This window comes from Halichondria panicea, chromosome 8 (genome assembly GCF_963675165.1).
Source record: "Halichondria panicea chromosome 8, odHalPani1.1, whole genome shotgun sequence".
In the NCBI taxonomy this organism is placed as follows: Eukaryota; Metazoa; Porifera; class Demospongiae; order Suberitida; family Halichondriidae; genus Halichondria; species Halichondria panicea.
The window spans coordinates 4,644,087-4,666,287 of record NC_087384.1 but is presented as its reverse complement, the minus strand read 5'-3'; the positions used below and the strand labels follow the sequence as shown (position 1 = coordinate 4,666,287).

General features: G+C 40.9%; 2 protein-coding genes across 15 annotated transcripts in view; both read right to left on the bottom strand.

Annotated features, from left to right (window-relative positions):
* LOC135340106 (HEAT repeat-containing protein 6-like) overlaps nt 1–4,832 on the bottom strand; it is a 36,732-nt gene extending 31,900 nt beyond the window's left edge. For all 13 annotated transcript variants that reach the window (XM_064536425.1, XM_064536426.1, XM_064536427.1 and 10 more), the window contains exons 1-7: nt 4,661–4,832; nt 3,949–4,059; nt 3,328–3,465; nt 2,932–3,141; nt 2,135–2,638; nt 1,864–1,980; nt 1,507–1,583 (exon numbers count right to left, since the gene is read on the bottom strand). In XM_064536425.1, the coding sequence (XP_064392495.1) occupies nt 1,507–1,583; nt 1,864–1,980; nt 2,135–2,638; nt 2,932–3,141; nt 3,328–3,465; nt 3,949–4,059; nt 4,661–4,810 (1,307 nt within the window). In that variant the 5' untranslated portion in view covers nt 4,811–4,832. The remainder of the gene's footprint in view (nt 1–1,506; nt 1,584–1,863; nt 1,981–2,134; nt 2,639–2,931; nt 3,142–3,327; nt 3,466–3,948; nt 4,060–4,660) is intronic.
* Nucleotides 4,833–5,113: 281 nt separating this feature from the next.
* Nucleotides 5,114–22,201, bottom strand: part of LOC135340103 (HEAT repeat-containing protein 6-like) — a 70,020-nt gene continuing 52,932 nt past the window's right edge. The window contains exon 10 of one of the 2 annotated variants that reach the window (XM_064536419.1): nt 5,114–5,270. In XM_064536419.1, the coding sequence (XP_064392489.1) occupies nt 5,221–5,270 (50 nt within the window). In that variant the 3' untranslated portion in view covers nt 5,114–5,220. Of the gene's footprint in view, nt 5,271–11,200; nt 11,380–22,201 lie in introns of those variants that run through there. The other variant, XM_064536421.1, reaches the window with a different exon arrangement.

Genomic DNA, 22,201 nt, shown 5'->3' with positions numbered 1-22,201 from the left:
TTTGACCACGAATATTTACCCACGAATGAAGCGACCTTGCTTACCTTTACCTGCAGTGCAAGCTCCCACCACAAAAATATTACCCACGAAATGTCTCAATATTGCTGAACCACAAATATTTTGTCCCCCGAAAATTGCCCGCTATACGGTAGGTACGTCTAACCAAAAAAGACGTACACGAAATGCAGTACAGTGCAAAAGAGTGATAATTAATTGACCATGACTGTTGATAAAAAAGATGAAAACGTCTATTGGTTGCTGCTTGTTTTGGTAGCTATAGTGATCTGGTGCAGAGAAAAGTTTTTGTGCAATAATTGAAGAACCTAAAACGACCTTCAACGAAAGTAAAACTAAGAGAATTATCAAATCAATCCAAGAAAAAAGAAAACAAGCTAGTACCAAAACTCTTGCTTGTGCTCAAATTGCAACCGTTGGACAGTTATAGAGCGGTAACTTAACACAACTACGTACTGTATCATATACTGCTGGGCATATGCATGCAGGGCTAAATATAGGAGGGGGGGGGGGCCAACAGACTACAGATTCGCCCCACATGGGATTACTATTATTTTAGGCCAATAATACATTTTGTTATGGCCTGTGACACATCAACCAAACAGAGATCTTGTCTTAATACTCTACCACAATAATTATTACAAAAGTAATCACAGGATGAACTTTTACTCTTTCTGTTCACAATTCACTATTATTTTGTATAAATAAAGGGAGCGATTCCAAAGCGATTTTCATTTGCTCAGGTTGCTGTGTTTTGTCGTTTGGGAAAAGATTTGCTCTATAACGATGCAGTAGCCACGGGAATAGACACATCTATAATTATAAGCTGACTCATAGCTCAAACTGTTGCCGATGAATTTTTAATTACAATATTGTGTTATCGGTGCAAAACTTTCATTCTACAATACTGTACTTCATAAAACCCTAGATGTCAGGCACACGTATATCTGGCTTGGCCCAGGGTGTCATACAGGCCGGGAGGATAGGCTCAAATTCCCCCTAAAATGTGCATTCAGGTACCAGTTGTACGACTGAGTATATGCAAAGGCAACCCCAAAACCCACCAGAATTCACCAAGACTACCTAATTAACAACAATTTTCCAAGTGGCCATGCTGCCCCTGGGTTCCCCTAGCCGGCGACAGACTCCGCATGCCTTTATTGCCTTTAAAATCCTGTAAATACCCTGCTTGTCCCCAATTTTTCTGAAATGTGACTTTAGCCCCCCTGAATTTGATTCTGTATGAAGGCCTGACATGCACACCAAGGCATAATGATTAGTATATTATTTGTGCAATAAGGGATTAATAGCACTCATAACATTTATTACTACTGCAAAATGCTAAAATTAAGGTACCAAAATGGTGCCAATCCTACATGTACATGTAGTTAAAGCCAGTAACACTAGAAGAAAAAGCATCGCCATTTCAACAGTGGCTACATACATGCATGCATGGGCTAATCATATAATTATAGGGAGAGCTGCACACACCTGTCATCTGCTGGAGCGAGGTAGACCTTTGACCCCTCCAGCAATGTAAACAAAACTGACAGAGCTCCACCTCGACACTAAACGGGTGTGGAGAGCATTCGTTATGAAAATAAATACACAAACAACGTATTTTCGCTACAAAACTATACAGTGTAATACTGAAGGTACGGAGATTCCAGATTGACAATGTTTTATTGCACAAACTACGAAACAGGTTTTAAGAGCTATTGAAAAAAATGCTGTATAGACACAAGCCAACATTTTCACATACAAGTTATAGTTAATCGCCTCCCATTTCAATAACCGTCTAGTGAGATACTGTTAGGTATACATTTGGCAAGGCAGTAGATATCTCACCTTAGGCAGTGGGTCTTTGAGGACGCATGTCATTAGAGAGGGGGGTGAGTTTGGGGGGCGTGGTCCATCAGGGAGGAACGTCAGCCCAAACGAGAACTTAGTGTGAGTGTCCAAACTCTATACACAGCAATGAGAAGTGGACATAAAATTTACGTTTTGTATAGGCCACATTTGGGTTCTTGTACGTAATTAATACAAGTTCAGGATTGAGAAATTTCAATACTATTAGGAGATTTGACGAGACCGAAACAGAAATGTATACAATACTCACCTTGAAGACAGCAGTGAGACACGAGAAGGCCAGGTGTCGAATCTTGCCGTGCACTACCTTGATCTGACTAGGAGCTGGCTCACTGTCCGATACGTCACTCTCGGAACTGGACCACGAACAGCCACGGCCACCAAAACTAACAGAAGGGCGGAGTTTCACGTGATCACCCAACGAGGCTTCTCCATCACTAGACTCATGACTACGTCCAATTTTATTCGTATGTTTCTGATCTTTGGCTCGTTTTTGCCTCCTCCTCGGCTGAGGTCCAGCGATTATTTGTGGCCTCTGTTTTGGGGAGGGTGGTGGTGGTGTGACAATTTTAGGGGATTGAACGACAGGTAGCGCCAACGGGAGGGCCGCCTGAAGAGTGTGTGGTTGTCCGGGGAGACCGAGTGTCATGGCTGCCCTGAGGACGGCTAGGAGATTAGTGAGGTGGGGAGAGGACTGGAGGACGGGGGAGCGAGAGAGGAGTGCCTGGAGACACTTGAGTTGGGAGAAAACCAACTGGAGGAGAGGGGGGGTGTCGTTATGACTACTGTTATTGTAACAGTACGTCAGACGAAGTACATTTGTAAGAGGATGGCGTATCTCACAGATTGCAAACACACAACACATGATGTTTTGCCAATTTAAATAGAATAGATTAACAATACTTTACTTTGGCTAGATCAAAGTGCACATTCTTAGCTACATGTAGGTACTGTTTTGAGATCTTTCGCCGGTATTGGTTATATTTTCAGAACGGACTAAAAATGTCTAGCCAATCAAAATCAACACTGAGGTACAAGCATGCATACCTTTATCTGCAGCAGTGTGTCAGTCTCTTTTGTAGGGGAGAGAAATGCTGAGAGGAGGAGCTCCAACAGTTGGGGAGTAGAGACACCCTTGAAATCCTTGTCCTGACACAAGGTGCTAATGTAGTTCAGGGCTGCCCTCTGCACATCGACGGAACCCGTTGTTGCCATGTTAACCACAGTCCCTGACGATTCAAGGAGCGTTTTAACATCCTGTAAAACAAAACAAAAGTGTAAAGTAGGAAATCATGAGGGTCTTAAGAAATCTCCTACATGCTAGGAATAAACACAAAAACATAAAATAATATTGGCGGACCAATTAAAGGTATGTGGGAAGGATTGAATTCGTCAGAGTTCAAGTCACTAGAGTTTCAGTTAGTTAGTATAATTATTACAGACCTGTGATTGACAGTGTGTGGTACCGGCCTGAGCGAGTGCAGCACAGGCGTAGAGCAGCTCTGTGGGGGGTCTCACTGAGGTGAGTCGTGACAGGAACACAGAAAGAAGACCCTCTTGGGTCGAAGACGAGAGGGACGCCTGAGAAGGGAGAGAGATATTGGTTTTATTAAACGTGTGGATTGCAGTAGGAAGGGAGCTACAGTAGCCTCAATTCAAGGCAGCAAGGAATGGAGAAAAAAATAATTTTCTTGTGGCATGATTTGAGGCATGTAGAGAAGGTAGGAATAACAAACCAAACAGTGACGTATAATTATGAACTGATCTTAAGCCTCTATGTGAATACCCTCTCCTCTAGTGATGCTTTCGCTTTTTCAGTGCCCATAAGCCACAAAATGTTATAGTAACACGTAACATGGTCCAGTTGTAATGGTGTTGTTGATAATTATGAGTTCGAACCTAGGTTGGAATCTAGATAGACTTCACAAAAACTCCCCACTGACGAACTTTGGCTATGGCGTTTGACCAATTTAAGGGAGGAAAAAAACCAAAATTCAACAAAAGCAAGAAAACAAGCAGCTTCAACTTTTTCTTGAACAAAAATTATTTGCATGCCTGTTTTACCTTCTGATAGGTGATGAGGTTTGATACGAGTCGTCCCAGCATGACAGTGCACTCACTACTCAGTTCAGCACACCTTCCCTCTGCAAACTGCCTCAGCAGAACCTCTATCACCTGTGAAGAGCAATTCATAAATACATGAATACCTTTAATTACTGAGCTAGACCTAACACTGGTCATAGCCTAGTAATAACTATAGGGGAAGATTTATTGTGAGAATGAATACTCACAGGTAAAACTTCAGGGTAATAAGTATTCCCGTGAAAAAAAAGTTGGTGCTCATTTAGAATTGGAATTTGGTGTTTCAATTAGAATGCTGCGTGGTGACTTTGGGCTTTGGGACACTTCCTAAAAATGGGTGTGGTATTAATTAGCAACGACCCAGAATTTGCTAAGTATAAAGAGTCTCGCTCTGTAAACATGCTCTTGACTGGTTGCCCTCCACTATAAGGATAGTATTAGACAATAATTATATATCTACAGGAAATGTTCCAGAGAGTGCATTTCCCAGCCTGTGGCCGGCCATGATATTGAAGGTTCATCTCGTAGCTACAATATCGTAGCTATTAATTAAAACACACACAAAAATTAATTCTAGATGGTGCTCAAAATTTCGAGGTTGCTAATATTAATAGAGCGGTGCTGTACTAATACGGTACATGAGTGCAAGATGTTGATACACGTAAATTGACAATCAATCAGTGATCGAATTCACCTCTGTGGTGAGGCCTTCCAATGGATACATGAGGGAGCTGAGGTAGCCCAGAGCTTCTGACATTCTCTTCTCTTCCTCTCCTCCATCCTTCAGCAGCTTGCCCAGCTCACTGGCTTTCCTCCTCCATGTGTCTGCATTTCTTGCAGCCATGCTGGATACATGTAGGTAGGTGTGGCACTCCTCTCACTACACCAATGTCAATTAATCACTTTCCTAAATATAGCTCCTTACCCATTCATAAAATCAGTGCCTCAACCGCCCCCACATGTAAATTAATGTGTGACTGTGGACACTTTATCGATCAGCACACAAGCATGCATGACCCTCAAGGAGTTAATCATTTTACAGTGGAGCAAAAAACACACCCCATAATTATGTACAAAATTAATGTACATAGACGTCTACTGAAAAATGTATGTTTTTAAAATGTCAGAGGATGTCAGGCGTGACATATGGACTGATAAACCACTAGTAGGTCATGTGATAGCCCTCCCTTGAATCAGCAACGAACCAGTGCGGGAACAGTGACTCAGTGGGGTTGGTATCTTGCATGACGGGTGTTATGCATCTTCTAGGAGGAGAAGAAGGTTACTATGACATGTGTTGTTGCCTGTAGGGGGAATAAGATCATTGCAGCTGCAATACAAACTTCATACACTCCTAGCTAACAATTAAATTCCTATAGCAAGTAAATTGGAGTGATACTTCTATAGTCTAGATTTCGACCGATCACAGAATGTGTACCTATATAAACATGCATCAATAAGGTTGGAAAATCAGAACACAAATTACAGGCTCTCAATGTAGCTATAAAATATATAATTACTGTATAACCATGCAACATTGATTATAATAATTATATTACTGACCACCCTTCACACATATACACATAATTATCTTAAACTCAAAGAAATAGGCTATCGTAGTTCTGCCTAACAGATTTTCGTAGGAGCACATCTTCCAAGAGCCATTTTGTAACGATGGTGCATATAACGTAACAGGTAGTGATCCCAGGTAAGCGCCAATAGAGTGTATTATAAAAGTTAAACTTTGCATGTATTCAAATTAAACCACCTTTACTTAATTAGATATGCAATAAAGTGTATAATTATTACTCTGTGTGAGAAGGCTGCGATGAAGCTCCTATGCCGCCAGAGGCGAGTTAGTACAGTGTGATCATAGATAGAAGAGAAAGGGATTGGCAACGAAAGCGGTTCATGTGATGCTTCTACAATAAAGTCTTCGTAGTAGCTCGAAAGTAATCCGTGTTTCGTCTCTAATCCGGGAACTTTATAATAAGTTTCCCGGGAAACTTATGGAGTCTATAATGCATGCGTCTCAGAGACCCCTCCAACACTTAAACAAATGCCCCCTGATGGTAAATATCATTTGGAAATGAATGTTGATCATCGTGAAGTAGCTAGACTAATTATATATAATACAGAGCGATTTTTCATACTTGTGTTAGTCTAGCATGATATAGCTAAGGTTCTGTCACTAAGTAGTGTGCTGTGTCCCAAATGTCCACAAATATTTTATGAAGTTGATGTTTAGCAGCAGAACTGATGCTTGTGGAACTTTTTATAGACGGCAAAACAATTCTCATGTTTATACTCCCACGTTAGAAGCCTTCATTAAAACTGCGGGGAAACATGGATTGTACTTCGAGGGTACTTCCGTTTCCAATCCCTCTTCTCTACTATCTATGGTGTGATCTTGAAGTCGCAATTAGGTGTGTGGAAAGGGGGTGAATAATATGGGAAAAGTGCCTCGGAGGTGGTAAAATGATCATTGTAGTCAAGCCTCATGCAAGGCAAGGTTTGCGCTAGCCTCGACCCCAGGCCGATCCGTCTCCAATTGAACGCTAGGTCGCCTACTAGGTATTTTTCAACTTTGTTCTATTAAAAAAAAATCGGCCTGGGACCGAGGCTAGGTTTGCGCACGCGCATGCACTATACTAGTACACTGTTTTGTCAGTTTCCGTATGATTTAGAAGCCCCTATGCAGGCACTCCCGATCGTAGTAGACTATACTCTCGCTACTCTCGAGATACTCAAAGCAGTTCCTTTGGGCTTATAATTCTATAGACACCTCCAAACAGTCAAACTATAATTATTATATCACGGACACAAGGAATGTATCGAATACGCGCATGAGGATTAAGTTATCGCAATACATCCCGAGTGCACGTGAATTATGAAAATTGTGTGCAACTATCCATTGGCAACCATTAACGTCTGATAGCAACCGTGCAGCAGAGGAAAGCCAGGATACAAAAGCTAAAAAGAAGTTAAGACTGTAGGTTTTTTAGCTGAAATGCTGAAAGGTATATGTTCCCCCTGGTCCTGCTCACAGCTCCAAAGTTAGGTAGCCCTTTACCTGCCGTTGCATGTGCGCCATACACGATGCCCTTCTCTAGAAATGTCACAGACAACACACAAAGTTTCCCAAATTGAGGTATATCGAAAGCGTATAACCATGTTTGGGAGCGCCCCCTCGCTAAAATCTGTATGTAGGGTTCTTAAAGGGGGAGCAAAAGCCCCACTTAACTGGGGTTTGAAGGGGTCGTGCCCTTTGCTTTGTTTTCAGCACTTTCAAGGTTTGAGTACCCCTGAGATGTTTGGCGTGTAGCCGAGGCTGTACACTACATGATGTGTGTCATAGAAGTGTGATACAAGTGTTAGCAATGTTTATAATGTACACTGTGATGCATATACAGTCACTGTGATGTTATAGGCTAGAACATCAATTAACTAACAGCATGCATGCATTAATAGAGTTTTTGATCATTTAGCATTTGTTTTCAATTTGTTTCATCAGCTGCTGCAGCAGCTGCAATGTTGTTTTATTTGAAATCTGTAGCTCATGAGTTCGTCACTTTCAATTGTATATGATGAATGAAACATTGTGTTAAGTTTGAAGATGACGATACTTGGAGTACGTGATGGTGATTGTTATTTAGTTCTGTGTACCACTCCCAAACATTAATCGATGAGCGAGCCACTCTTAGGTCTGGAGAAGACAATATATTTGGAGTGCTTGCAGCAGACAATTAACACACAAAGTTTCCCAAATCAAGGCATGTCGTAAGCGTATAAGTTTCTCCCATGTTTGGGAGCGCCCCCCTCGCTAAAATCTGTATGTGGTTCTCAAAGGGGTGTACAGGTATTAAAGTTCTATGGCATCCTCAAGCATGGTTTATAAACGTCTCAAGCTCTTGTTGTTTCTCCATCCAGTTTCACCACTGTGCAGTCCACGTGTTTTGTGTTCCTGGTAAAATTAATTAATGGTTTTGTGGGGCCCTCAACAAGATTCTTTTGATTGCAAATTCATCAATCACTATTGAAAAATCCCATGCACCAGAAAAAACAACACTATAATTATCACAATAGTTATCACACATGAGTTAGCGTCATTCACAATATTGATTGCTCAACTGCAATCTAAACGAAGTACTGTACAACAACATTCAATTGCATTCAGGGCCACTGCTCTGAAATAAGATAAAGTAAGTGTGTCACTCCTAAACATTGCATTATTGATGAGCTACGTACTGTTGTTAAGTATGGAGATGACGATACTTGGAGTACTTGTGATAGTACTACAAGTAGTTCTAGCGTCCAGCCAAGCATGCCCAACATGGTTTGTACGCCAAGCAAACAAGTGTGAGTGTGGACAACCGATCAATACTATATTGCAGTGCTCGAATCTGACAAACAAGATAAAACTAATAGATGGATTCTGCCTAACTTACAATAATGACACAGAGCATCTTGGACGCTGCCCATACAACACAAATAGTCGACTATCAAAATTCATGGACGTACCCTCTGATGTATCAAAGCTAGATGAGGAGATGTGTGGTCCTCTCAATCGCACAGGACTGCTCTGTAGTAACTGCCAACCTGGACTGGGACCAGCTGTCTTCTCTTACTACAAAGAGTGTAAGGAATGCATGCCACAACCTTTAGGATGGTTACTCTTCTTTGTCAGGCTTACAGTACCATTGACTTTGTTCTGTATTATTGTTATTGTGTTCCGGATAAATATCGCCTCTCCAGTTCTGAATAGCTTTGTTTTGATGGCTCAGGTTATAAACACGATATTGTGTAGAAATTATCCATTTGATATAAACGGATATACACCCTCTTATTCCTTTTATAAATTTGCCGCTGATTTTGTGGGGCTATTCAATTTGGACTTCTTTATGTTTCTAATTCCTTCATTTTGCATCAGTAAGCACATGAGCACACTTACAGTCGTAGCATTGGAGTACCTAGAAGCTCTATATCCAATCACTTTCACTTTGGTTGTCTACTTGTTCATTTCACTCCACGACAGAGGATGCAAGATAATTGTAATTTGCTGGAGGCCATTTCACAAGTGCTTAGCAAGGTTTCGGAGACGCTGGGAACTAAATGGTCCTGTAGTGAATGCATTTACAACCTTCTTTTTACTATCCTACAGCAGGTTTTGCTCGATTTCTTTAAGCCTCTTAAAAACAGTACCTTTATATGACAAACACGGACATTTTACATACACTCTCTTCTTCGCAGCTGATTTCAATTTGGGCACATATATTCCACTCGCTATACTCTCATCAATCATCAGTGTTACCATGGTATTCCTACCAGCAGTATTTCTGCTATTCTATCAAAATCGTTTCTTTCAGAGATGTCTTTTTTCCTGCAAAATCAAATGTGTTCTAATTCACGAGCTAGCAAACATCACACAGGGCTATTTCAAGAACGGCACAACACCTGGTACTAGGGACTGTCGATGGTTTGCTGGAGTCTACCTACTGCTGAGAATAATATTCATAGCCATTGGTGCACAGGCGTACCACCTTATTGTGTACCAAATTATTTTAATTATTACACCTGCTATCATCCTTGGCCTACGACCGTACAAGAAAGACCGTTACAACTATTTTGATGCTTTTCTTCTACTAGTGTTTGCGATAGGGTTATCTTTATATAATGATCGTGAGGCATTCCAGAATATTGGACGGATTTTTTTATGGATTAACGTTTTAGGAATAGTAATACTGTACGTTATATTGTTCATTTCATTACTGATATCTGCCCTCACTAGCCATGATTTCAGCTGCTGCCGCAGAAGACAAGTTACACACCTGACAGGATCATCTACAGATAATGAAACTCTTCCACATCGAATCAGCGACCCAAAGGAATATGCACCGTTGTTACCACCAACCACTTGATAACATTTTTTAGCTGTTTGCAGAACACACGTAGCACATGTAGAAAAAAACTTCATAATTATGATAAACACACAGGATATTTAAACACAAAAATATGAACGACTGCATGCACTGCATTTATGCTTACAATTTACATGTACATGCAGTGGATGTTTATGGTGAGAGCATTGATCTATACAATATTATTATAGTATAATAACTAGGAAACTATCACATTTCAACTGAATTTGACTGAGTAGTCATCAAATGTAACTCTTGCATCCCACTATAGTATATACACATGCACTATTAAATGAAGTGATAAATTTACTGGCAGAGGAGGCTAAAATTTGAGAGAGGTCACTGTTCGAGAGAGGCGTTTATTAGTCTCAGCTAATTCGACAACCTTTAGTTTGTCATCAAAAGATATTTTCACCTGCACAAACTCGAACTCTGCCATGAGAAAGTCTTTCAAAAGCACTAACAAGCTGCTACCTAGCTAGCTGTAATCGTAGATACCAGTATCAATATGGCTGCCACGCAATCTTATTCACCTTTGTCCGACACCCCCTGTCTTAGCCGTAGCCTCTCAGAGAAGGTACGACAGGCGCGGTGCAGCTCAAGCAATTAGTCAAATAATTATCCGCCCACGCCCCGCCCACATCGTATGTTTTTGCTGAGGCTATTGCTTGAGCTGCACTGTGCCTGTCGGACCTCCTCTGGTAGCGTCTACTGTGCTTCTGCTAGTCTCATAAATCAGCCACCTAATCGTGAGTCTATGTTTATGTTTTAGAGGGCAGCTGGTTCACGAGACTATGTTTCTGACATGGTTGGCAAATCCACGAATCAAAATCCAGAGAATGTGGCTAGAAGCCTATAGAGCTAGTTTTAGTCGTATTGCAACCGTTGAGCAGTTACAGCTAGAACAGACAGACACACACACAAACATTCAGCTTTACCGTATCCCTCGTGGGGCTACGCCTCGAGGCATAAAAACTAACAACTTGTTGTGTGGAGGCATCCATGCTGTAAGTACAGTGCTAAGCAGGTGAGCAGGCTCAAATGTCACAAACAAACCAACGGACTACCATCTCGCTGACCGCAGCACAGCCTCAGGTTAACAAACAAACCAAAGGACTACTATAACCCGCTGGCCGTGAGTTAATGATACTAATTAACGATTGTGACCAACCTCTCGTTTAGAGATTTGGTCAGTACTCTCCCTTTTCTAGATCTCGTTTTGCACCATAACATCATACATGCAGACTATATTGTACAATCAGTTGTATAACGCACCTCTGTGTAGAGTATAACGTTTGATTGCCGCTGCTGTGACTCTCATCACATAGCCTTCGGACAGCTGGTGATAGGCGCCAATGTATATGGACAACCTGTGCACGTCAGTGTATTATGCTGACTCTCTGTTGCCATGACAAGCAGGAGGCTGCGATGAAGCTCCTGCACTATGTTGCCCAGGGTAACTGAGTATGGGGTGAATGCTTGAGACGGTTGTGGTCTGTGTGCATGTGTGGGGGGGGGGGGTGAAGTGAATGGGGTAATAGACTGTCTCTATAGCTTTGTTAGTGAGGGAACTATATATATACACTCTCGATCTTGACAGTGAGTGAGGTAGTAATTATACTCAAGTGGACTTTTAGCAGTACCAACTTTGATTTGATTTTTCCAGCAACAACAACACAGATAATTCTAGTCCTACTTTTAATACACAAAATGACGAATCGACTTGTCAAATCTTACTAAATTACTATATAGAATCATCCTGCACAATCCTATACTACATAATTAATAAGTCACAGGTCATACACTAGCCTCTTTCACCATTCGAGGAAGTGCGGCCTGGGATCGAGGCTAGTCATACACATGCATGTAGTAGTCTATTTGTAACACCAGCTTTAAATATTTATAGCTTGAAAATTTAGTAAGTCCCTTACAATGGGTATACCGACCACAAAAGGCTGGAGAGGGCATGCAACTCAGCATCTACCCACTCATCGAAATTCGAATGATATTCATGGAGTACTAGATAATAAGAGTGACACGAACTTTTGCAGTTTACAGAGTATTTCATAATTATTATTTCTGTATTTCGGAATCTAGTGTAGCTAGCTATGGATCATGCTAGTGAGTCCAGGACTTCCAGCGATGAGTTATAGACAGAGAAGACTACGTCATCAAGTTTCAAACTCAGTGGGAGCATAGTGAGGAAGTACGTACTAGCGGCTCAGAGCACGACCATCGCCTCTTGTCAGGAGGCGTTTGCTTGCCAAATTAGAGCCATACCATTGCAACAGTCAAGGAGGTATGAAGTAACTGGTAAGTTTCATACAGCTACTTAAAATACGATTACATAACAGATGTGTAACAAGTCAATTGAATAGTCTGTATACTCTACTTAAGAACTGAAGAGCATCTGCATCACCACCATGAAAGTATAGGAAGGGTCTGAGAGCGGCCCTACCTCCAAGATATAGCAGCTAATGGCTTCTGGGGAGGCACATGAATGTATCAAGAATTCAGCATAAACAAAAATTTTATAATAATAATCATCACTCTCTAGCTAGCTAACTATAATTTATGCTCTGTACAACATTTTGGCTCTCTGATCGAGGGTCAAAGGTCAATCATGTAGCTAAATAGACACCTATGAAGAATTTCGATGCTATGACGGCGAGTTGCATGCCCTCTTTTCTATAATTATACACCCTTGGTGTAAAGGTTTCCAATATAAATACACTTACTGTACCGTATATTGCGTGTACATTTCGAGGGCATAAATATTCGCGGTTTTCGCTGATTAAGCATGTATCATGAACACTTATACCCACTAATTTAATACCGCATGCTGCAGAAGGCTGCTATTCCACGAGTAGAAAACCTTTCTAACGGTCCTTCTGCGAAAGTTTATACCCGAAATATACCCGGTACGGCTGCATGTGTGCATGCCTACACCCGTATAATCATAGAATACTGTAGGTTTCACTGAATACTTGGTGTTTGTGTATTTTTGCATACCAGTATTTTCATAGTGTTGGTTCTAAAAAGAGATCAAATAAAAACACCGGATCTTACTAACAATAAACTAACAGTACGATAGAGTATTAGGTTTCAATATAATCAGTGCTTTTGCATTCAATGACACTTTTAGTGTTTGCATGCTTCAGCAAGCAGCTGCATGTAGTTGCTTTAAAAAAACACTAGAAAACAGAATAAACTAACAGTACGATAGAAATAATTCAGTATTAGGTTTCAAATATAATCAGTGCTTTTGCATTCAGTGACACTTTTAGTGTTTGCATGCTTCAGCAAGCAGCTGCATGTAGTTGCTTTAAAAAAAACAGAATCCTTTTTTATAGTTAAGCTTTGAAGATGACAATACTTGGAGTGATTTTGATTGTACTACAGGTAGTTCTAGTGTCAAGTCAAGCATGCCCAACATGGTTTGTACGCCAAGCAAACAAGTGTGAGTGTGGACAACAGATCAATACTATATTGCAGTGCTCGAATGTGACAAACAAGATAAAAATATTAGATGGTTTCTGCTTAACTTACAACAATGACACAGAGCATTTTGGAGCCTGCCCATACAACACGAAAAGTCAACTATCAAAATTCATGGATGTACCCTCTGATGTATCAAAGCTAGATGAGGAGATGTGTGGTCCTCTCAATCGCACAGGGCTGCTCTGTAGTCGCTGCCAACCAGGACTGGGACCAGCCGTCTTCTCTTACTATAAAGAGTGTAAGGAATGCATGCCACAACCTTTAGGATGGTTACTCTTCTTTGTCAGGCTTACAGTACCATTGACTTTGATCTGTGTGATTGTTATTGTGTTCCGAATAAATTTTGCCTCTCCAGTTCTGAATAGCTTCGTTTTGATGGCTCAGGTGCTAAACGTGACAATGTGTAGTAATTACCCATTTGATATAAGCGGATATACCTACTCTTATTCCTTTTATAAGTTTTCCGCTGATTTTGTGGGGCTATTTAATTTGGACTTCTTCATGTTTCTAATTCCTTCATTTTGCATCAGTGAGCACATGAGCACACTCACAGTCGTAGCATTAGAGTACCTAGAAGCTCTGTATCCAATCGCTTTCACTTTGGCTATCTACTTGCTCATTTCACTCCACGACAGAGGATGCGAGATAATTGTGATTTGCTGGAGGCCATTTCACAAGTGCTTAGCAAGGTTTCGAAGACGCTGGGAACTAAAAGGTCCTGTAGTAAATGCATTTGCAACCTTCTTCTTACTATCCTACACCAAGTTTTGTTCAATTTCAATTAGCCTGTTTAAGCCAATACCTTTATACGACAAATACGGAAATGTAACATACACTCTCTTCTTCGCAGCTGATTTCAATGTGGGCACATACATTCCACTTGCTATACTAGCATCAATCCTCACTGTTACCATGGTACTTCTACCGGCAGTGTTTTTGCTATTTTACCAGAATTGTTTCTTTCAGAGATGCCTCTTTTCCTGCAAAATCAAATGTGTTCTAATTCACGAGCTAGCAAACATCACACAGGGCTATTTCAAGAATGGCACAACACCTGGTACTAGGGACTGTCGATGGTTTGCTGGAGTCTACCTACTGCTGAGAATAATATTCATAGCCTTTGGTGCTCAGGCATACCACCTTATTGTGTACCAAATGATATTCATTATTACACCTGCTATTATCCTTGGCCTACGACCATACAAGAAGGATCGTTACAACTATTTCGATTCTTTTCTTTCACTAGTATTGGCAATGGGGTTATCTTGGTACAATTACCGTGAGGTATTAAAGAATATTGGATGGATTTTTGCGGTGATTATCGTTATAGGTATACTAATACTGTACATAATATTGTTTATTTCATGGATGATATCTGCCTTCACAAGCCAATGTGGTTTTAGCTTCTGCTGCCGAAGACGAGTTGCACACCCGACAGGATCGTCTACAGATAACGAAGCCCTTCCACATCGTATCAGTGACCCAAGCGAATACACACCGTTGTTACCACCAACCACTTGATTACATTAACTGCTGTTAGCGGAGTACACTATAGTACTAGTAAAAGTAGATACATGCTTAGATTATTTAATAAACAGTAAGGTGTTCTTTTAGCAACAAAAATATCAACAACATGCATAAACATATACTGCATGCATGCCATTGGACATATACCTTATGTACAGTGCTGCTGTTTATAGTGAAAGCTTTAATTCGGGCCAGGGGCTTTAAACCCTTGACATAACTGAGGATGGAGTGTGGTGGGTTGTGGGGATATAATTATAGTGAGCATAAAAGAACTGTACGTTTTTAGTAGCCTATATATGCACTTACTGCATGTGCCCAAGCCTATACATAGCTTCACGGTATACATGCAGAATTAAACTATGAAGGGACATGTACTTATAATTATAGTCCATGCAAAAGTCAATTTGTAGTTTCTCAGGCTAAAATAGCAAGCGGAATGAGGCAACAATGATAAAATGACAATGATATTCAACACCCTCAATTTCAAAAAGCGAAAGTGTATAAATTTAAATAGTCATAATTATATTCATGACTTAAAAAACATACGCAAGTTCGTGTTTTTGGGGGGCCACATGGAAAGCTACCAAATTCCAAGAGCGAGAGCCTGAAAAACTACAAATTAACTTTGCATGGCCTTGTTTATTTAAAGTTCTTGCATACCAATAATTTTATAGGGTATATTGGCTTTCAATAATTATTATTATGCCTCGGTTTGCGCATGCATGTGCGCAAGCGGTGAGGTACGGTAGTGTGTTTGTGTGTGTGTCTGTCTATAGGCTGCTACAGCTGCTCACTGATCAATGAAGTGCAAGTAAAAGCTTCTATAGGCTTCTAGTAGTATTGTAAGTTGATGAGTGCTCGACCTTTCTTCTATTGAAGATGACGATACTTAATTGGAGTGATTGCGATTGTACTTGTACGGTACTACATGCAGGTCAGTGGCGTAGAAAGTGGGGTGGCTCCAGAGGCTGGAGCCCCCCCTTGTTGGAGAGCAATGTTTAGCAATGTTTAGCTTGAACTGTAGAGTTAGCTTAGCTACATGCAGCCAGCTATCTGTAAATTACGTGATGGGCTAGGTTTTGAAAGTCTGGCGGCCTAGTCTCGAATTCCAGCCTCTTTCTTTGCAAGAATACGAAGTTGGGGAGGGCGTGGCCAGACTACTATGAGCCCCTAGTTGGGCGGAGTCCAACCAACGCTTCGCGCAGCGTTGGTTGGACTCCGCCCAACTAGAGCCCCCCTTGCAAAAAATCTTCCTACGCCACTGCAGGACAGGTAGTTCTATAGTGTCCAGTAAAGAATCAGGCAACATGGTTTATACGCCAAGCAAACAAGTGTGAGTGCAGAGATCAATACTATAATATTGCAGTGCTCGAGTGTTGACAAACAAGTAAATAGTTTCTGTATAACTTACAACAATGACACAGAGCATTTTGGAGCCTAGCTTATCCATGCATACAACACAAAAAGTCAACTATCATCATAAAAAATCCCATGCACAGAAAATAACAACACTATAATAATTATGGAGTCTACCTACTGCTGAGAATAATATTCATAGCCAATGGTACTCAGGCGTACCACCTTATTGTGTACCAAATCATCTTAGTTAATTATTACACCTGCTATCATCCTTGGCTTACGACCATACAAGAATATACAATATATATATACAACTATTTCGATGTTTTTCTTCTACTAGTGTTTGCAATAGGGTTATCTTTATACATTTACCGCGAGGCAATCAAGAATATTGGATGGATTTTTTTATGGATTATTGCTCTAGGAATACTAATGCTGTACGTCATAATTATCGTTCATTTCATGGATGATATCTGCCCTCACTAGCCATGATTTCAGCTGTTACCGCGGAAGACGAGTTAAACACCTGACAGGATCATCTACAGATAACGAACTCTTCCACATCGCATCAGCGACCCAAAGGAATATGTACCATTGTTACCACCAACCACTTGATTACATTTTTTAGCTGTTTACAGAACACACGTAGCACATGTAGAAAAAAGAACTTCATAATTATGATAAACACACAGGATATTTAAATATCAACGACATGCATGCACTGCACATTTATGCTTACAATTTACATGTACAGTGGATGTTTATGGTGAAAGCATTGATCTATACAATAATTATTATAATAGTATAATAACTAGGAAACTATCACATTTCAACTGAATTTGACTGAGTAGTCATCAAATGTAACTCCATGCATCCCACTATAGTATATACACATGCACTATTAAATGAAGTGATCAATTTACTGGCAGAGGAGGCTAAAATTTGAGAGAGGTCACTGTTCGAGAGAGGCGTTTATTAGCCTCAGCTAATTCAACAACCTTTAGTTTGTCATCAAAAGTTATTTTCACCTGCACAAACTCGAACTCTGCCATGAGAAAGTCTTTCAAAAGCACTAATACCTAGCTAGCTGCTATCGTAGATACCAGTATCAATAATTATGGCTGTCATGGAATCTTGTTCACCCTTGTCCGACCCCCCCTGTCTCAGGCGTAGTGTCTCAGAGAAGTTACGACAGGCGTGGTGCAGCTCAAGCAATTAGTATTTGATTGAGAAATAATTATCCGCCAACGTCGTATGTTTTTGCTGAGGCTAATTACTTGAGCTGCACTGCACCTGTCGGACCTACTCTGGTAGCGTCTACTGTGCTTCTGCTATATAGTCTCATAAATCAGCCGTCCTCTAAAAGAAGAGCGGCCTAATCGTGAGTCTATTTTTTAGAGGGCAGCTGGTTCACACGGTACGGTTGGAAAATCCACGAATCAAAATCCAGAGAACATGGCTAGAAGCCTATAGAGCTAGTTTTAGTCGCATTGCAACCGTTGAGCAGTTACAGCTAGAACACACGCGCACATGCACACACACACACACACACAAACAGTCAGCTTTACCGTATCCCTCGTGCGGCTACGCCTCGAGGCATATAAGCTAACAACTTGTTGTGTGGAGGCATCCATGCTGTAAGCACAGTGGTAAGCAGGTGAGCAGGCTCAAATGTCACAAACAAACCAACGGACTACCATCCCGCTGGCCGCAACACAGCCTCGGGTTAACAAACAAACCAAAGGACTACTATAACCCGTTCCGTGAGTTAATTAACGATTGTGGCCTTTGTCAATAAACGCCCATCTTGACCATATATGGGGCGTGGCACTGTGGGTGGAGCTGAAATAGCTCAGTGGGAGTATAATGAGGAAGTACCAGCGGCTCAGAGCACGACCTAGTTGGGCGTGACTCGACTGTCTCCTGACGGGAGGTCGGGTTGCAAGCCTATCTGGGATTTGCCCTATCAGATTGCAGCATTTTTCACGTGCTTGGTTACACTTCCGTTTGCATCTAGTTGCGAAACTACATGCAGTATGCTGTGGTTTATCCACGCCATCATGTCGGTTAACACCCACTTTGAGAAGAAGAATATTCATGGCAGTGTTATATAATGATGCAGAACAAATCCCAGATAGGCTTGCAACCCGACCTCCCGTTAGGGACAGTCGGGCCACGCCCAACTAAGCACGACCATCGCCTTTTGTCAGGAGGCGTTTGCTTGCCAAATTAGAGCCATACCGTTGCAACAGTCAAGGAGGTCTGTAAGTTTCATAATACGATTACATGTATATATACATAATAGATATGTAACAAGTCAAGTATATAGTCTGTATATACTCTATACTTAAGAACTGAAGAGCATCTGCATCACCACCATGCCGGGAAGTATAAGAAGGGTCTGAGAGCGGCCCTACCTCCAAGATATAGCAGCTAACGGCTTCTGGGGAGGCACATCGAATAACATGAACAAATTTTATAATAGTAATCATCACTCTCTAGCTAGCTAGTATATATATAGCGTGTATATTTCGAGGGTATAAATGTTCATGGTTTTCGCTCATTATTAGCACGTATCATGAACACTTATATACCCACAAATTTAATACCGCATGCTGCAGAAGGTTACAGTAACTATTCCACGAGTAAAAACCTTTCTAACGGTCCTGGTCCTTCTGCGAAAGTTTATACCCTCGAAATATACCCGGTACGGCTGCATGTGTGCATGCCTATACCCGTATAATCATGCATACTTGGTGTTTTGATATTTTGCATACCATAGTATTGGTTCTAAAAAGAGATCAAACAAAAACACCTGGCTCTTACTAACAATAAACTAACAGTACGATTAGGCGATAGATAGTAATACTTCAGTATTAGGTTTCAATATTATCAGTGCTTTTGCATCAATGACACTTTTAGTGTTTGCATGCTTTAACAAGCAGCTGCATGTAGTTGCTTTAAAAAACACATAGAAATCAAAAGAGAAAAACAGAATCTTAGTTAAGCTTTAAAGATGACAATACTTGGAGTGATTTTGAATGTACTACAGGTAGTTCTAGTGTCCAGTCAAGCATGCCCAACATGGTTTGTACGCCAAGCAAACAAGTGTGAGTGTGGACAACAGATCAATACTATATTGCAGTGCTCGAATGTGACAAACAAGATAAAAATATTAGACGGTTTCTGCTTAACTTACAACAATGACACAGATGCCCATACAACACGAAAAGTCGACTATCAAAATTCATGGACGTACCCTTTGATGTATCAAAGCTAGATGAGGAGATGTGTGGTCCTCTCAATCGCACAGGGCTGCTCTGTAGTCACTGCCAACCAGGACTGGGACCGGCCGTACGTCTTCTCTTACTATAAAGAGTGTAAGGAATGCATGCCACAACCTTTAGGATGGTTACTCTTCTTTGTCAGGCTTACAGTACCATTGACTTTGATCTGTGTGATTGTTATTGTGTTCCGGGTAAATTTTGCCTATCCAGTTCTGAATAGCTTTGTTTTGATGGCTCAGGTGCTAAACGTGACAATGTGTAGTAATTTTCCATTTGATATAAGCGGATATACCTACTCTTATTCCTTTTATAAGTTTTCCGCTGATTTTGTGGGGCTATTTAATTTGGACTTCTTCATGTTTCTAATTCCTTCATTTTGCATCAGTGAGCACATGAGCACACTCACAGTCGTAGCATTGGAGTACCTAGAAGCTCTATATCCAATCACTTTCACTTTGGCTGTCTACTTGCTCATTTCACTCCACGACAGAGGATGCAAGATAATTGTAATTTGCTGGAAGCCATTTCATAAGTGCTTAGCAAGGTTTCGAAGACGCTGGGAACTAAAAGGTCCTGTAGTGAATGCATTTGCAACCTTCTTCTTACTATCCTACACCAAGTTTTGTTCAATTTCAATTAGCCTTTTAAAGCCAATACCTTTATATGACAAATACGGAAATGTAACATACACTCTCTTCTTCGCAGCTGATTTCAATGTGGGCACATACATTCCACTTGCTATACTAGCATCAATCCTCACTGTTACCATGGTACTTCTATCGGCAGTGTTTCTGCTATTTTACCAGAATCGTTTCTTTCGGAGATGTCTCTTTTCCTGCAAAATTAAATGTGTTCTAATTCACGAGCTAGCAAACATCACACAGGGCTATTTCAAGAACGGCACAATACCTGGTACCAGGGACTATCGATGGTTTGCTGGAGTCCCCCTACTGCTGAAAATAATATTCATAGCCTTTAGTGCTCAGGCGTACCAACATGTTGTGTATCAAATGATATTCATTATTACACCTGCTATTATCCTTGGCCTACGACCATACAAGAAGGACCGTTACAACTATTTCGATTCTTTTCTTTTACTAGTATTGGCGATTGGGTCATCTTGGTACAATTACCGCGTGGTATTAAAGAATATTGGATGGATTTTTATGGTGATTATCGTTATAGGTATGTACATAATATTGTTCATTTCTTCGTGGATGATATCTGCCTTCACAAGCCGATGTGGTTTCAGCTGCTGCTGCCGAAGACAAGTTACACACCAGACAGGATCATCTACAGATAACGAAGCCCTTCCACATCGTATCAGTGACCCAAGTGAATACGCACCATTGTTACCATCAACCACTTGATTACATTAACTGCTGTTAGCAGAATACACTAGCTACTAGCAAATGTAGATAAGAATATCAACAACATGCATGAACATATACTGCATGCATGCATGCCATTGGACATAAATTAATATACCTTATGTATACGTACAGTGCTGCTGTTTATAGTGTAATTCAGACCAAGGCGGGCTTTAAACCTTTGACATATATAACTGAGGATAGGGGTTTGGTAGTCTGGGGGCCAGACCTCTTTCTCAGAGGGGGGAGGGGGAAGAGAGAAAGAGGTCTGGAGACTCTTGCAGCACTTCCGTTAGCCTCGATTCAAGGCCGATTAAAATACGTATTTTAATCGGCCTGGAATCGAGGCTACACTTCCGTGTGCTCTTGGAATGTCAATAGGGAGGAGACTGTGATATTGGAGGTTATAAAGAAGGAGTAGATGTAGCAATACTCTCATTTCATTGGCTGTATCTAAATTCCATTGGCTGTAATCCAAATTCCACAAAGGCAATACTCGCATTTCATTGGATTAAAAATCACATGACATAGGACAAATTCCACAAAGGCAATACTCGCATTTCATTGGATTAAAAATCACATGACATAGGACAAATTCCACAAAGGCAATACTCGCATTTCATTGGATTAAAAATCACATGACATAGGATATGCATTTCATTGGCTCTGGGCACATTCCGCTAGAGCACACAGAAATGCTGCAGACCTCTCTTGATTTTGCCCCCCCCCCCCCCGAATTATTAGGTCTGGCCCCCAGACTAAGGGGTTTGGTAGTTGAAGTACGTGGCCTATACCTCTTTCCTTGGCAATCTGTTGTAGAAATTACAACAATGGGTAAGGAATCGTTATGATGAATTAGATGAAGTTGTATGTGAGCTCCTCCCTGACAAACAAACTGTAGTCTAGGTAACGGCCTTATCAGTCAAGTAGGCTAAAAATCTGTGTCCTTTGATATGATGTAAGCTTTGATGTCTCTTTGTGCATATGTAGTTATAAAAAAAAAAAAAAAAAAAAGACACCTTTGACTAGCTAGGAAGAGTAGCAGCAGTAGTAGTAGGAAGAGTAGCAGTAGTAGTAGTAGTAGCAGTGCAAGCAGGACTAGACTAGATTAAAAAGTTGGTGGAAAGAATAACTGACCGTTTGGACGTCACCTGGCTGCCAGACTTTCATCTGGACTCTTCCCCCTGAGTAGCTGGCCTTTCTCTAAGCCACAAAACTGAGCAAGAAGCTGAAGAAGCAGCTAGACAGAGACATGTACCTAGCCTTGAGAATT